The 18,052-nt window shown below is 37.2% G+C and overlaps 1 protein-coding gene across 3 annotated transcripts in view; it reads right to left on the minus strand.

The window, feature by feature from the left end:
• Nucleotides 1-1,627: 1,627 nt before the first annotated feature.
• The window catches only part of SEC24B (SEC24 homolog B, COPII coat complex component), a 103,994-nt gene continuing 87,569 nt past the window's right edge, over nucleotides 1,628-18,052 (minus strand). For all 3 annotated transcript variants that reach the window (XM_064384021.1, XM_064384019.1, XM_064384020.1), the window contains 10 exons: nucleotides 17,041-17,164; nucleotides 16,472-16,630; nucleotides 15,755-15,928; nucleotides 14,720-14,830; nucleotides 10,644-10,819; nucleotides 9,594-9,731; nucleotides 8,069-8,173; nucleotides 7,125-7,217; nucleotides 3,474-3,577; nucleotides 1,628-2,517 (listed from right to left, as the gene is read on the minus strand). In XM_064384021.1, the coding sequence (XP_064240091.1) occupies nucleotides 2,403-2,517; nucleotides 3,474-3,577; nucleotides 7,125-7,217; nucleotides 8,069-8,173; nucleotides 9,594-9,731; nucleotides 10,644-10,819; nucleotides 14,720-14,830; nucleotides 15,755-15,928; nucleotides 16,472-16,630; nucleotides 17,041-17,164 (1,299 nt within the window). In that variant the 3' untranslated portion in view covers nucleotides 1,628-2,402. The remainder of the gene's footprint in view (nucleotides 2,518-3,473; nucleotides 3,578-7,124; nucleotides 7,218-8,068; nucleotides 8,174-9,593; nucleotides 9,732-10,643; nucleotides 10,820-14,719; nucleotides 14,831-15,754; nucleotides 15,929-16,471; nucleotides 16,631-17,040; nucleotides 17,165-18,052) is intronic.

The raw sequence follows: 18,052 nt of genomic DNA on the forward strand, positions 1-18,052 counted from the left end.
TCTTTTGTAAAGAAGAAATATTATACTTTTAATGGTAAAATTGCAGTATTTAGTTGCCCTTAGAGTACTACAGTTTCTCTCTCTCTTTTTTTTTTGAGTTAGAGTCTTGCTCTCACCACTGGAGTGCAGTAGTACAATCTCTGCTCACTGCAACCTCTGCCTCCCAGGTTCAAGTGATTTTCCTGCTTCAGCCTCCCAAGTAGCTGGGACTACAGGCATGCACCACCATGCCCAGCTTAGTTTCTCTTAATGTTCAGTAAGATTCTCTCTTGCTGGAGGCATGGTATAGGGACAAGCATGATCCTGTGGGTGGCGGGTGAGGTGGGAGGAGGTTTTGGTTAGGGAGAACATTTGGATTTTTACTATTAGCACTGTCACTAATTAGTAAGTAATGTCATTTAGGGTGAGTCATTTAATTGCTTATTTCCATCAGGGAATGTGATGAGATCCATGAAAGCACAAAACCAGTAAAAAGAACTCACTACACATAGCCAAGTATTTTTTTCTTCTTTTTTTTTTGAAAGACTTTTTTTTTTTGAGACAGGGCCTCACTCTATTGGCCAGACTGGAATGCAGTGGTGTGGTCACAGCCCACTCCAGCCTCGACCTCCCTGGCTCAGGAGATCTCCCACCTAAGCGTCCTGAGTACCTCAGACTACAGGTGCACATGACCCCTAATTTCTTTGTATTTTTGTAGAGACAGGGTTTCCCCCATGTTGCCCAGGCTGGTCTCAAACTCCTGGGCTCAAGCCATCCACCCACTTTGGCCCCTCAAAGTGCTAGGATTACAGGCATGAGTCACCACGCCTGGCCAAGTCTTTTCCTTCCAAAGTTTGGATGGGGACTTTCACAGTGTACAGAATAAAATTCTGTCCCATAATCTAAAGGATCCTTAACAGTTTTTTATAGTAAATAGGTTGTTAGTGAAAGAGAGATTTCTTGATCAGAAGAAAATCACATCAAAATTGAAGATGGCAGTCTTAAAGTCACTTAAATAAATGGGATAGTCACATATGTCACAAAATTTTCTAGCTATCAGTGTTCAGGCAAAAACATCTAATGTAAATGAGAAAGACAATTTAAGATTATATGTATTAAGAATATTTTTGAAAGTAGCACCATTTATTTTAGAATACAAACAGAATAAGTATTTGGTAATATCCACAGACTAATGAAAATGTATTGATTCATATATATTACTTCTTTCTTTTTTTTTTTTTTTGAGACAGTCTCACTCTGTCGACCAGTGCAATGGCGTGATCTCGGCTCACTGCAACCTCAGCCTCTGGGTTGAAGTGATTCCCCTGCTTCAGCCTCCCAAGTAGCTGGGATTACAGGTGCCTGCCACCACACCTGGCTAATTTTGGTATTTTTAACAGAGATGAGGTTTCACCATGTTGGCCAGGCTGGTCATGAACTCCTGACCTCAGATGATCTGCCCACCTTGGCTCCTGAAGTGCTGGGATTATAGGCGTGAGCCACTGCGCCTTGTCTGATTCATATATATTACTAACTGAAATGCAGTATCACTGCATTTCCCTAATTAATAAATTCAATACATCCTGTATGTAAAAAAAAAAACCCACCAATCCCCACAAAACCCCCAAAAAATCACCAAACCATACTGTCAAGCGAAATATTTTTAATTAGTAGGCTGATCATAAATAAATCCACATAAAAGATTTAACAGAATTACAAAGAGTTTTGTGTTCCTTTGTGGACTCAATTCGTAATATGCATTAGTCAACCTCATTCTCTAACTGTGACAAAAGGAGTTGTCATCCAACAATGCAGCACGGTTTAAGCAATTCATATTCTATAGTTACATTTTTACATTTTCTTTACAAATGTAACATTTATGTACATTATATATAGATATTTTTCTATAGTTCATGTACTGAAACTCTATTGTTTTTACAGGGAAAATGTTGAATTCATTTAATGAATAAGAATCATTCCTTGTTAAAAGTAATTCATATAAACAAGTAACACGGTACCACTGCCTTTTGGCATCTCTTGCCAAAGTTCAAGTTCAGAAATGTTATATTAATTATAAGAAAAAAGAATTTACCTAGTTTTACATGACATATCATTCCACATAGCTACATAAATTTGCCAGCTTGCAATGAACAGAGCACTGTACTGTCATACTACTGGAAATGTGTAGAAACCAATTCAAAATATACTTGGTCAAACAGCATCATCGTTACCATTAATCTGGGTTGAAAAAAATCTGTCAGGTTCTTTCTTCCCCTTGACTTTTTACCAAAGCCTCAGACAGAGTGCTGTGCGTTGCATCTTGTATTAACAAATTCCTTCATTTCAAATTTCCTACACGCTTCTTTGACAGATTATGCTTTATCTAGGTTATAGATCTTTTTCCTATTCAATTTTATTCTACTTCACTTACAAATCTGCTGCTGAACATGAAGCAAAAATTCATAGTAAGAAAATGCAGCTTCTGTCCGGTCTTCAATCAAATGCTGAAAAAATTCTGCTTTGGCAGGACTCTCATCTCTGGAAGAAAGAGAAGGGCATTTGTCTAAAAATATATTTAAAAGCCTTGACTTCACCACTTTGCAATTTATCTAATAAAATTCCACTTGTATCCTGTAAATTTATACAAATAAAATAAAAGCACATATTTCTAAAAAGAGTAACTATATATTTTAAAAATTACTGGGCTGAGTGTAGTAGCTCACACCTGTAATCTCAGCACTTTAAGAGGCTAATGTGGGAGGACTGCTTGAGCTCAGGAGTTCAAGACCAGCCTGGGTAAAATAGCAAGATCCCCAATCTCCATAAAACACTTTAAAAATTGGCTGGGCGTGGTGGCTCACGCTTGTAATCCCAGCACTCTGGGAGGCCGAGGAGGGTGGATCACCTGAGGTCAAGAGTTCGAGACCAGCCTGGCCAACATGGTGAAATCCTGTCTCTAATAAAAATACAAAAATTAGCTGAGCATGGTGGCAGGTGCCTGTAATCCCAGCTACTTGGGAGGCTGAGGCAGGAGAATCGCTTGAACCCAGGAGGTGGAGATTGCAGTGAGCCAAGATCGTGCCATTGCATTCCAGTCTGGGTGACAAGAGTGAAACTCCATCTCAAAACAAAACAAAAAAAATTAAAAATTAGCCAGGGGTGGAGGCCAGTGCCTGCAGTCCCAACTACTTGGGAGTCTGAGTTGGGAGGATTGCTTGAGCATGGGAGGTCCAGGCTGCAGTGAACTGTGATAGTACCCCTGAACTCCAGCCTGGGTGACAGAGTGAGACTCTATCTCAAATTAAATAAATAAATATTAAAAATTACTAATACATGGGGATGTCAGAAAATGAAATACAGGGGATACAAATCGAGTAACAACATTCTACCATCAGAATATATTTTGATACCATTTAAAGTTTGTTTTGAAGACGAGCAATTCCACAGACTGTATGAGAAAGACAACTTCATAATTAAGTTGCAAAATTACTCACTTTACTATGTGAAGGACTGGACTTAATGGTCTGCTGTCTCTAAGCCAAGTTATGAAGGATCTGGCTCTTTCTGATGAAAGTGTATCTAGCTCTGGAAGATGTGTCTGGTAAAAGCAATACAATTAGAAAACTATTTCCTTTCTTATAGACTTTAGCAGTATTAGAACAAAATCACCATTCCTACTATCACCCCCAACTGCCAGAACTCTATTTCTTAGCCTCAACAGCAGCAACTACACAAATGAAATTTAAACTGTTGAAAATCTGTTTATGTTTTTCTGGATAAGTCAATAAAATATGTGCACTGACAAGTCTATCACTGACATTTTACCTGAATATTGTATTTTTCTTGAGAAGTAAATAAAACATAAACAACAATTAGCATGTCAGTCCTGTGTAGAGCCTTTATGTTTCTTCTAGAGGAAATGTTCGAATGAAGGGGGATACCATTAAGTTTCAAATTCCCTTAGCAATTATATACTATATCCTCTTCTAAAGATAGCCATTCTGGGAGAATTTCATGTTTCCTTTAATTTAAAGGCAAAGAATTTCAAAGAACAGTGTGGATATATAAGTATATTTTAAAACTATATGCAGCCAGGTGCGGTGGCTCATGCCTGTAATCCCAGCACTTTGGGAGGCTGAGGCAGGCAGATCACTTTAGGTCAGGAGTTCAAGACCAGCCTGCCCAACATGGTAAAACTCTATCTCTACTAAAAATACAAAAATTAGATGGGCATGGTGGCGTGTGCCTGTAATACCAGCTACTCAGGAGGCTGAGGCAGGAGAATTGCTTGAACCTGGGAGGCAGAGGTTGCAGTGAGCCAAGATCCTGCCACTGCACTCTAGCCTGGGTGATAAAGCGAGACTCCGTCTTGGGAAAAAAGAAAAAGAAACCCTATATGCAAAGCTATTTTAAGAGGACCTAACAATCTATTATTTTTATATACATATATACATAAAAAGGTAAGATTTATCTTTTTTTTTCAAAGCCAACTGTAAATTAAATAGTAAATTAAGTTAAAAAAAACCCTAAAATATGAATTTAAATAGACAAGTTTGGATTAATTATATTTGTAATTCATGTCAATATTTTAAAAACCATTTCCATTTTGATGTGAATTTTTCAGATATTTTCGAAATTATTACTAAGTACACAAACACATTTTTGAAAATACAAATGGGGATCATATAATACTATTCACTTCAGACTGTATTTTTCTTCTCTCTCTCTCTTTTTTTTAAGAGATGGGGTCTTGCTAGGTTGCCCAGACTGGAGTGCAATGGCTGTACATGGGTGCAGTCATAGTGCATTACAGCTTTAAATTTCTGGGCTCAAGCAATCCTCCTGCCTCAGCCTCCTAGCCTCCCAAGTAGCTGGGACCACAAGTGCATAGCACAGTGCCCCAGACTGTATTCTTTTTAATAAATTCACGGCTATTATTTAATACTGTAAGCATGTGTGTACATATACCTACTTCTATGAATACATCTATGGGATATATTCTTTGCAGAATAATTGACTGTGTGAAAAAGAACACGATTTTAGCAGACATTGTCAAATGGCCCTCCAGAAAGGTTATGTAAGTACTACATACTCCAGTCAACAGTGCTTGGCAGTGTCCACTGCCCCATACTGTCTACATAATTGCCTAGTATCAAATTTAAAAATTTTTGACAATCTGGTAAATGAAAGAAATGCTACATTACTTTTTTCCTAATTATGAGTGAGGCTAAATATTGTTTCATTTGACCTCTACTTTATTTTTCCTTTATGAATTGCCTGTCAAAATCCTTCACCCAGTTTTCTTTAGAGGAGGTAGAAAGTAAGGAAGGTCTTCTTAAAGATTTGTAAGATAATTTTTTACAGAGAAGTTAGCCCTTTTTCAGTCCTATGAGTTACAGATAATCTTAAGATTTTGTTTGTATTTTGGCTTTATTTATTTTTACTGAATAGAAATGTTTTATATTTATGCTTTTGATCTTTTGAATCACTGACTTACAAAGGCCTTACTCATTTTAATATTATAAAAAAACATAAACATTCACAAATATTTCTTCTAGTGATCTGCAGAGTTTCCTTTTTTAAGTTTACATGTATGGTCCATTTGAAAGTTATTTGGATATAAGGAATAAGTTAAATATCCAGCCTTGTTTTTTCCTTAATGACTAATCAGTGGCCCCAAGATTATTTTTCTAATGTTCCATTTCCCCACAGTAATTTGAAATGCAATCTTTACCACACTATGTCCTTCATTAATTAGACCTATTTCTGAACTCTGTTCTGTCCCACTGATGTGTTTACTACGCCAGTGTCACAGTATTAGATCATTCCAGCTGTGGAACGAGGTTACTATTTTACTGAGAATTTACTTTCATACGTTTCCCCCTTTGCTGGCATTATCTTTTCATTTTCTTATTATCCTCATTTGTTGAGTTTTAACAATGAACTTTTGGATAATTTGTCAACATTTTAAAAAAACAATGAGAGATTGTAATAAGGATTACAATGAATTTATATTAATTTCAGGAAAAAGGACGTATTTATAGTATCTAACACAATAAAGTAGGTCAGCCTTCCCTTTCAGTTAATTAATTTATACAAATCTGTTTTCAGAATCATATTTCCTTGGTATTAGTTAGCATACATTCAGTAAAATCCTACTGAAAAAATTATGTTTAGTATTAGCAAAATAATTTAAATCCAAAGTTAAAGTTGTTGGAAAACAGTTTGGCAGTTCCTCAGTTAAACATAGAGTTATGTGACCCAGTAATTATACTCCTAGTGATATGCCCAAGAGAACTGAAAACATATGTTCACACAAAGACTTGTACACAAGCATTCATCGTAGCACTATTCACAACAGTCTCAAAGTAGAAACAACTGAAATATCCATCAGTGGATGAATGGATGATCAAAATGTGGTATGTCCATACAATGGACTATTTTTTAGTCATAAAAAAGAACAAACTGGCCAGGCACATTGGCTCATGCCTGTAATCCCAGCACTCTGGGAGGCCAAGGTGGGAGAACTGCTTGAGTCCAGGAGTTCGAGACCAGCCTGGGCAACACAGGGATACCCCATCTCTACAAAAAAATAAAAAAAATCAGCCTGATGTGGTGGCACACTCCTGTGGTCCTGGCTACTCAGGAGGCTGAAGTGGGAGGACCACTTAAGCACAGGAGGTCGAGGCTGTAATGAGCCATTATTGAGCCACTGTACTACATAGTCTGGGTGACAGAGCAAGATCCTGTTTAGAAAAAAAACAAAACAAAACAAGAAAAAGAACTACTAATATAAGCTGCAACATGAATGAATCTTAAAAACATTACAGAAAGTGAAATAAGCCAAACACAAAAACCATATATTGCCATTTATATAACATATCCAGAATAGGCAAATCCATAGATACAAAGTAGATTAGTAGCTGCCTGGCAAGGATAGGGAAGAATTGCGAGATATAGTGTTCATTTTAGGGTGATATTAATGTTCTGAAACTAAACAGTGGTAATGGTTGTAAAACATGAGGTGTAATTCTAAAAACACTGAACTGTACATTTTTAAATCATGAATATTACATGAATTTTACATCAATTAAAAAATAAAAACGGAGCAAACAAAAAGTTAACGGTGTAAAAAATCTACTGACCATTTTCTGTGGTATTGATGCAAAATTAGGATATCCAAGCACATTCTCTATGAAGTTATTGTCACAGCCTTTCCCAACCCAAATGTAAAAAACCTAAAAACAAAAAGCAACATATTAAAACTCCCTAATAATTAAGAGAACACATTTTAGTTAATTTTATCAAAATTATCACCTCAAATAAGGTAGGAACAAACATAAGAGTAAAAAGGAAATCTGTAATTGTTACATTGTGAATCTATATCTAAGAATCCAGAGTGGTTCACATCTTCTCTGATCAAATGTTAAGGCTTCCCATAAAACATATTTTACCTTTTGTACTTATTTTCCCAATAGAAATATAATCATTTAATCAGTGTAATTGACTCACGGTATTTCCCATCCACTATTTCAATTACTGTCTGCGTATTTTAACTCATGCATTTCTCCCTCTTCTGTGGCTGTCCAAATCCTTTTCCTGTTCAAAAGGCATCATTTTGAAGCCATCTTAACCATTCTGACACCCTTCAATTACTACCCCCGACCAGTGACTTCTCTTGAACTCCTAATCATTAATGAGATTTCTGACAATAAATGTAAGTTGAACTAGATAAACTCTTGAAATACTTTTAAATTCTAGACTTTAGATGAAAATTCCCTGAAGACAGGAATTTACCTCATGAGTTCTCTTCATCAAGTATGTATAATTCATGACAGTAAACAATACATATTAAAATATATTACTCTATCAGTACTATCAATACAAATATCAATAACATCAATATAAAATGAAATCCAAATAGAAAAGTTTAAGTAAATTAACCTCTAGTGTCAGTTACCAATTTCAGCTCCTAATCCTAATTCACTTTTCACTGCCTGCTTCTGTGATAACAGCTGGACCCTATAAGTATTTCTTTTTTTTTTGTTAGCTCAAACAGTGTTAAGGTTTGCCAGAAGAGGTTGCTTACAGAGCCACAGTCCATAAGGAAAGCACCTTCTCTTGTCAGCTTCTCTGCAGACAATTTTTGAAGAGGTGGCTGTGGTACAACCCTGTCATTAACATGTATTGCACCCTGAAAAGAAAAAGACAGAATGTGCATAAGATTACATTACTATCATCACAGTTTGGGAGCTAATGGTCACTAACCCTTTATGAAGCACTGGAAAATAACACTTGGGAGTTTTGTATGATGCAAAAAATACTGATTTTATTCTTCCACCTTGGTTGTAGAATCAAGACACTCAACTGTATTCAAATTTAAAATGTAAAAACATGAATACATAAAATGATCTGTCACATTCCCTTCCCTTTTAGGGTGGGGTCAGAATATATTACACGTGTGACTATTGACTCTGTTGCATAGCCAGCTACTTTTTTACATTTCTTTGGCAACATTCATTATGTTTGGAATTAATACTAATTCCAAAGAATATAGCTTTCACACAAGGAAGATAAAAGACACCACATATTTGCATATTAAAATTATTATTGGATATCAGATTTGGTTTACTATATAATCAAAACTGCAACTGATCTTATCAGAAGCAGTCAATATCGGCTGCGTGTGGTGGCTCACACCTGTAAACCTAGCACTTTGGGAGGCCGAGATGACCTCACTTGAGGTCAAGAGTTCGAGAACAGCCTGGTCAATAGTTCGAGACCAGCCTGGCCAACATGGTGAAACTGTCTCTACTTAAAATATAAAAATTAGCCAGGCATGGCAATATGGGCCTGTAATCCCAGCTACTCAGGAGCCTGAGGCAGAATTGCTTGAACCCAGGAGGCAGAGGTTGCAGTGAGCCGAGATTACACCACTGTACTCCAGCTTGGTTGACAGAAGACTGTCTTTAAAAAAAAAAAAAAAATTGAAGCAGTCAATATCTACAAAATATAAATGGAAATGTTCACTCTACAAATTAGCTTTGTAATACACATTATAACCAAACCTACAGGATAAATTACTTCTGATATGAAACTATTTTTTTTTTTTTTTTGAGACAGAGTTTCGCTCTTTGTTACCCAGGCGGGAGTGCAATGGCGCGATCTCGGCTCACCGCAACCTCCGCCTCCTGGGTTCAGGCAATTCTCCTGCCTCAGCCTCCTGAGTAGCTGGGATTACAGGCACGCACCACCATGCCCAGCTAATTTTTTGTATTTTTAGTAGAGACGGGGTTTCACCACGTTGACCAGGATGGTCTCCATCTCTTGACCTCGTGATCCACCCGCCTCGGCCTCCCAAAGTGCTGGGATTACAGGCGTGAGCCACCGCACCCAGCCCGAAACTATTTTTAAAAATTCCAAACTACTAATGGTATCTGAGAGTCCTGCCATTCAATCAGATCCACAGTGTCCTTATTTAATGTATTACTACCACAAGGAGGAAAAGAGTTAAAAAGAAAAACCAGTTGATAGTATATTATCATCTTAGCTATAGAATCAAGACACTCAAATATATTCAAATTTAAAAATTTCAAATGCACTAAAATGCATACCTCATCTGTCAATCTGTCTATCCTGTATAAATTGGGATGAATCATTTTCATCAGATGAACAAGTGGCTGAGACTTTATCTGACACATGGCGTATACACGATCGTCCAGGCGTGTGCTTGTACCCGTTCTAAATGCTTTCTACAAGGAAAAAGACAAACATTTTCAAGTAAAATACAAACATGGTGGATGGATATTAAAACAATTATACACTATCAGTTATGGAAAAAGCATGGCCTTTAAATCAGACAGACCTTGATTTAATTCTCAGCTGTGACATTTAATAGGTTTGTGAGGCTGGAGCAAGCTACTTAGCTCTTCTGAGCTACATTGTCATCATGAGAAAAACAGGAAAAATAATACCTTGTTAGGTTGTTGAAAGGATTAAATAAAATGAAGCACTGACGCGGTGCCAGAAACATGGAAAGATTCTTGATAAGTATTAGATTCTGTCCTTAGAATCTCTTTCCAGAAGGACATTAAGAGTGAGCTATGACTGCACCATTATGCAAACTGCTCACACATATTAAAGAAAGTGAGAATATGGTTTCACTAAAGTCATCATGTATTTGTATACCTTCATTTTCCACTGATTTTTTTTTCTTTTTTTTTGAGATGGAGTCTCGCTCTGTCGCTTAGACTGGAGTGCAGTGACATGATCCTGGCTCACTGCAACCTCCACCTCCTAGATTCAAGCGATTCTCCTGCCTCAGGCTCCTGAGTAGCTGGGATTACAAGCACACACAACCACGCCCAGCTAATTTTTGTATTTTTAATAGAGATGGGGATTCACTATGTTGGCCAGGCTGTTCTCGAACTCCTGACCTCAGTCAGGCAATCCGCTTGCCTCGGCCTCCCAAAATGCTGGGATTACAGGCATGAGCCACCACGCCCAGCCCCATTGATCTTTTTCTATTCTTCAAAACTCTTTCAATGTTAAAGTGAATAAGCCTCTAGTTAAGTATTAAAAAACAACGTAGATTTCCTTTCTTCATATACGTATCTGAGAATTTTAAAATACATTATTAAAGACAGCAATGTATAGAAAGCGACCTGTTTGAGAAGGGCCAAAACATAGAGAGGAAACAACTTGAGGGAGCTGGGCGCCATCAACGCAGAGTGCTGTACATTTGAGACAGTTGAGCCATATGCAGACAATGAGTCCACTACAGCATTCACTAAGGCATCTCGTGCATCTGATAGACTTGATGAAATGGACCGATCCACAGCTATAAAGCAACCGAAATAAAAGATATTTTAACCATTAGAATCCAATGGGCACTATAAGGGAGAAAATTTATTTGCATCATTTAAGAAACAAAATTTAGCTAAGTTTTTTGGATGAAAAAATGCATTTCATCTGCTCCCTCATTTCAAGTGTGTTCTTATACAATTTTTTTTTTTTCTGAAATAAATCAGACAATCAGAACGAATCTAGATTCTTTTGGACATTTTTGTTTTAATCTCTTAAGTCTATTTAGCCAGGCTGCATATGGTGGCTCATGCCTATAATCCCAGCACTTTGGGAGGCCAAGGTGGGAGAATCACTTGAGCCCAGGAGTTCAACAACAGATTAGGCAACACAGGAGACTTTATCTCTACAAAAAGTAAAAACAATTAGCTGGGCATGGTAGCATGTGCCTGTAGTCCCAGCTATTTGGGAGGCTGAAGTAGGAGGATTACTTGAGCCTGGGAGGTCGAAGCTGCAGTGACCTGTGATTGTACCACTGCACTCCAGCATGGGCGACAGAACAGGACCCTGTCTAAAAACAAAATAAACCCAAAAAACATGTAGCCACTATCGATACTGGTGAAATGCATATTTTTCATTTACTTTTGAAAAAGCCTTGGGAAGGTGTCCATTACTCAAACACCAAGTCACATGTATCATTTTTTCTGCCCAACCAGTGTAAATTCTACAATCTGAGTTATACCTTGTGATCCTCTACAATTTTTGTAAAGCATTCCAAATCAACAAATTTTTTGAAAGGGAAAAATGAAGACAGGTTTTCATGTAGCCATTGAAGAGATAGGTAATGAGACTTGTTTTTCTCCAGTAATATATTCTATTAAAATAGGGATAACATACACACACACACACACACACACACACACACACACACACACACACGCCCAAGCACTAAAAATAAAATTATATTGAAAAACAACTGGTTATGGCATAATTAATTCAAAATCTACATATAAAATTATACTTTAAAAATTTGGATCTTGAGGTTTGGGGTACAACTGAGCCCATCAAAATGAACCTACATATGTACCCCTTGAATCAAAAACAAAAGTTAAAATTTAAAAATAAAAGAAAATCTGATATACAAGTCTCTGATTTTAGTTAAATATTTTAAATAATCTGATTAAATCCTTCTTTTTTTTTCTGAGACAGAGTCTCCCTGTTGCCCAAGCTGGAGTACAGTGGTACGATCTCAGCTCATTGAAAATCTGATATACAAGTCTCTGATTTTAATTAAATATTTAAGATAATCTAATTAAATCATTTTTCTTTTCCAAGACAGAGTCTCCCTCTGTTGCCCAAGCTGGAGTGCGATCTCAGCTCATTGCAGCCTCCACATCCTGAGTTCAACAGATTCTCCTGCCTCAGCCTCCTAAGTAGCTTGGACCACAGGTGTGTACCACCATGCCTGGCTAATTTTTGTATTTTTAGTAGAGACAGGGTCTCACCCTATTGACCAGGCTGGTCTTGAACTCCTGTGGGCAAGTTATCCGATCCACCTGCTTCAGCCTCCCAAAGTGCTCGGATTACAGGCATGAGCCACCACACTCAGCCTGATTAAATACTTCTGTTATTTAAAAAAAATTTGGATCCTTTAGTAAATGCTATTATAATTTTCCCCAAATTAATATTAATGACCATCTTTTTCTAGGATTACGTGGAAAATAGCAAAGCTTGTTTCATGTCTGAATTCATCTATAAGGCTAATTCACTGAAAACATTAAGTGCTGGCTGGGCACAGTGGCTCATGCCTGTAATACCAGCACTTTGGGAGGCCAAGGCGGGTGGATCACCTGAGGCCAGGAGTTCAAGACCAGCCTAGTCAATAGGGTGAGACCCTGTCTCTACTAAAAATACAAAATTAGCCAGGCCTGGTGGTGCATGCCTGTAATCCCAGCTACTCAGGAGGCTGAGGCAGGAGAATTGCTTGAACCCGGCAGGCAGAGGTTGCAGTGAGCCGAAATCTCGCCACTGCACTCCAGCCTGGGCAATAAGAGCAAAACTCCGTCTTAGGAAAAAAAAAAAAAGAGGCCGGGCGCGGTGGCTCATGCCTGTAATCCTAGCACTTTGGGAGGCCGAGTGGGTGGATCACCTGAGGTCAGGAGTTCAAGACCAGCCTGGCCGTCATGGTGAAACCCCATCTTTATTTAAAAAAAAAGAAAGAAAGAAAGAAAGAAAGAAAACATTTAAGTGCTATGTTAATTCTCAAAAGGATTTTCTCAGACTTACATATAGTAAAATTAATTTCAGTACAGTTCTATAGTGGTTATGCATCAAACGCATAGCTATGTAATCTCTACCACAATCAGGATACACAACAGTTCCATCACCCCAAAATTATGCCCCTATACTGCCCCTTTGCAGTAAAACCCTCCTATAGCCTCAACCCTGATGAGACTCTATTTGATAATTTTCCCTTTTCTTGAATGTCATATAAATGAAATCATTTGTAGGCAGCTTTTTTTCTTTTTTTTAAGACAGAAGTCTTGCTCTGTCACTTAGGCAGGAATATGGTGGTTTGTCCTCGGCTCACTGCAACCTCCGTCTCCTGGATTCAAGGGATTCTCCTGCCTCAACTTCCCAAGTAGTTGGGATTATAGGCATGCAGCACCACACTCAGCTAATTTTTTTCTTGTATTTTTGGGAGAGATAGGGTTTTACCATGTTGGCCAGGCTGGTCTCCAACTTCTGACCTCAAGTGATCCACCCAACTCGGCTTCCCAAAGTACTGGGATTACAGGCATGAGCCACCAAAACTGGCCTATGCAGTTTTTTGTTTTTGTTTTTGTTTTTTTTTCATTTTTCTTGAGATTGAGTCTCACTCTGTCGCCCAGGCTGGAGTGCAATGCCATGATCTCGGCTCACTGCAACCTCCACCTTCCAGGTTCAAGCAATGAGTAGCTGGGACTACTGGTGCCTGCTACCATGCCCGGCTAATTTTTGCATTTTAGTAGAGATGGGATTTCATCCCATTGGTCAGGCTGGTCTCAAACTCCTGACCTTAGGTGATCTGCCCACCTTGGCCTCCCAAAGTGCTAGGATTACAGACGTGAGCCACTGCATTGGGCCTTATGCAGCTTTTCAAGTCTAGCTTCTTTCATTCAGCACAATGTCTTTGAGAGGCAGCTGTGTTTGTTCAAGTATTCACAGTTCATTCCTTTTTACTACTGACTTATATTCTACTATATGAGTGTACCATGGTTTCTGCATAAATTATTTAAAGGACATTTCAGTTTATTTTTTATTTTTTTTAAAGACGGGGTTTCACCATGTTGGTCAGGCTGGTCTTGAACTCCCGACCTCAGGTGATCCGCCTGCCTTGGCCTCCAAAGTGTTTGGATTACAGGCGTGAGCCACTACACCAGGCTGACATTTCAGTTTTTAACCATATTTTTAGAGATTATGAATTCCCCCAAAGATTCTGAAAGTTAAGAAGCAAACAAATATAAAGACTAATATTGCAGTAAATAAAAATGTAAATTATACACTTTTTAAATAAGAGAAAACCCTAACTTCAGTTTTTTTTTTTTTTTTGAGACAGAGTCTTGCTCTGTTGCCCAGGCTATAGTGCAATGGCATGGTCTCGGCACACTGCAACCTCCACCTCCCAGGTTCAAGCAATTCTCCTGTCTCAGCCTCCCGAGTAGCTGGTATTATAGGAACACACTACCATGCCTGGCTAATTTTTTGTATTTTTAATAGAGACGAGGTTTCACCATGTTGGCCAGGCTGGTCTCAAACTCCACTCCTGACCTTGTGATCTGCCAGCTTCGGCCACCCAAAGTGCTGGGATTACAGGTGTGAGCCACCATGCCTGGCCAAGCTTCAGTTTCTAAGGTAGAAAAATGCACTTCACCTGTTCCTTCAATTTTTTACTCACCCATGTTTGCCAGAAGGCAGATGGCGGCTTGTACATCCACTCCTGCATATACATCTGCTAGTGAATTTACTACTGGCAAACAAAGTGTATGTACTCTAATTCTCCGCTCACCTAAAAGAAAAGTCATTGAAAATACATTAGATCAAAAAGGAAATAAAGCAGAGTAAAGAAGTCGATTTTTTTTTTGAGACAGAGTCTCACTCTGTTGCCCAGGCAGAAGCGCAATGGCGCAATCTCAGCTCACTGCAACCTCCGCCTCCCAGGTTGAAGTGATTCTCCTGCCTCAGCCTCCCGAGTAGCTGGGATTACAGGCGCCTGCCACCATGCCCGGCTAATCTTTGTATTTTTAGTAGAGATGGGGTTTCACTATGTTGGCCAGGCTGGTCTCAAGCTCCTGACCTCAGGAAATCTGCCTGCCTCGGCCTCTCAAAGTGCTGGAATTACAGGCGTGAGCCACTGAACCTGGCTACAAATCAAATTTTTATTCAAGTTATTGTTTTGGCTAGATTATATCACCAACAGGATTTTGCAATGTAAAAACAAAGTTTTACAATTAATGTTTTTTAAAGAAAATTGAATACTCTCTAAATCTGCAGAGTATGAACATATGCTATACTTTGTATATAGATGAATATTAGGTTCTAGTTTTTACTTTAACATCACTCATTCTAAATTATATCCCAAAGAGTAAAGTATCAGAAAACTTAGATTGTCAAATAACAAATGAAGGCCTTAATTGCTAAGCAGTTTTTTACTTTATGGGGCAAAAAATATTACAAAGAATGGCACAGCTGGATTTGGCATTGTTTTGAAACAAGATTCTATGAATTTAAGTCTTCCATAAATTAAAAACAGTATACTACAGATTCAAAATAGGAGTTAAAAAAAGAAAATAACAACATATATTTGATTAACTAATGCAAATTCCATTACTTCCCACTGTGTATTCATTCTTTTCCCCCACTCCACTAAAGGCCATGAGAAAGGAGGGAAGAATTACTGCTGCATGCTTTATTTCATTTCTGTTAACATTACCTTTGCTTGATGTATATAACAGGGCTGTCTGAAAACACACTAAGGAAGTATCTGTTAAACTTTCTTCAATTGACAACTGCACCGCAAATCCAGCGTCAGGATTGATGTTGGCAAGGGATAACAAATCAGTAGAACGGACAAAGAAGTTACCATGAAAAGTGTGCATGGAAAGACCTAAAAAGAAGAAAATGATATAAAAAATGAAGTTAACAATAGTATCTTCACCACAAGCTAAAGTTAAAGTCAAAGATGTTCGTGATTTTGAATCAAAAGGATAACTGGGGAGTAAGTTTCAAGTGTAGGCAGAGTTACTAAAACATTAATTCAAAAAACCAGTGCATGTTATATAAAGGTAAAATAAAGGATTAAATAAGTATTCACATAAAACCAAGGAAGCATATATTAAATGATCATGAAGGCAAAGAGCCTTAATTTGACTTCCCTATTCCTCTTAATTCTCTTTCTAAAATCATTTCTAATGTAGGCTTTCTCTTAGGTTCTTCTGAGTAAACCAAACATTACTTTTGTCTACTTATTCAAGCTATTGTTAAAAATTGGGCAAGGATTATTCAATAACTATATCTATTTAAAACATGGTATGGCTAACCAGATCAAACAGTCTTCCATAATGAACAGTCAGAGGCAGTCAATACTTGGAATGCTCACTGACTTTGATACAAGTCTTTAATATAAAGCATAATTTTTACAGCTTCATACCTTTAGTACACCTTATTCTCATAACAGCTTCAAATCCAATTTTTCTTGTGAGATACCGTTTTAGGTCTTTTTGTAACTTTTCTGCTTGTGAAGGATTGTGAGTAGAGTGAAATGATGGATAATAATAGATGCACCCTGCAGAATACTTGGACATGCAAGCTTTAGAGAAAAATACAAAAGGTATTAGCTACAGAAATAATATTCTACTTGTCTGAGAGTAGTACAGATTCTACAGATTATATATTATGAAGAAATCTAAGTCATGAGAAAACCTAAGCCAACAAAATAAGAACATATAAATCTGAGAAAATAGTAACATCTATAAAATATACGATAAAGTTTACTGTTGAGCAGAATGGTAAGAGAATCATGCTATATAGACAAAATACTAGTGACATTTTATATTTGTATAGTGCTTTAAAGTTTACTGGTAATCTTCATAGATATTATCTATCTAATGCACATGCCTTTCTTCCTAAAATATTGAGAACACTTACTGAGGAGTTTAGATTTAATTATGTACCAAACGTGTTTATTTAAACAAATGTACACATGATGACTCTCCTTACCTAGAGAAGCAAGATCAGAATATTGTGAACTTAAAAGGAACAAATCCACTGCAGTCTGCTGTCCTGAGCAATCTAATGCAAGTTTCTTATAAAAATCAGTTGCAGGGCCAAGATGCTGTACCACCTAAGTCAACAGATCATAAAGTAAGAGCTAGAAATTTTTATGCTCATATTTTCATGTTTTATAATAAAAAAAAGGATGTCCTCTGCCTCCCTATCAAACTCGGGTGTTTTTTAAATGTCTAGGCATTTGGTGGTTTCCTATGATAATAATGATAGCTAATCTTCATAAAAAAACACCTATGTGCCAGCACTATTTGAGGTGTTTCACACAAATTGAATAATTATGTTTCACACAAATTAAATAATTTAATTTTCATAACACATGTCTCACATGGTTTTTATCTACATTTTACAGATTAGAAACTGAGGCAATGACTGATTAAGTAACTTGACCAAGATTACATAGATATTGAGAGGTGAATCTTGGAATATAGACCCAAGAAATCTGGTTGCAGAATGAGTGCTATTAACCATTATTAAAAATTGTTATACAACAACATAAGAGAGTAAAAGATTAGGGAAGGTGTTTCTTTTGGTATGAGAAGACTTGAGTTGAGAAGGTGACACTGGGAGAGTGTCTCCAAGTTCTTAATCACCATGCTATACTTCCTAACAAAATGTTTCAATCCTTTTAATTATACTGCATGATGATTATATTAGAGCTTACTCTAATATAAGGAATTAAAGATATGAAGGAGTATGTAAACCAGAACAGATACTGAAACTTTAGAGTCTCAGATAGATAAAGAATATTTTTGAAAGTTAAATGAGAAAAAACAAACAAAACTCTATCAAAGGATTCAGTAAATATATAACAGCTTCCTGTGTTCAAAACACCACAGTAATTTAATGTATCAATGAACTAAATAACAGCTACACTTGTTGATGAGTTTAAACAATATACTTATTTTAAAATTAGCTTCCTTCTCAAATGTAATTTAAAAATACA

Source organism: Aotus nancymaae, unplaced genomic scaffold (assembly GCF_030222135.1).
Source record: "Aotus nancymaae isolate 86718 unplaced genomic scaffold, 86718_ANA_hifiasm-v0.15.2.pri h1tg000033l, whole genome shotgun sequence".
In the NCBI taxonomy this organism is placed as follows: Eukaryota; Metazoa; Chordata; class Mammalia; order Primates; family Aotidae; genus Aotus; species Aotus nancymaae.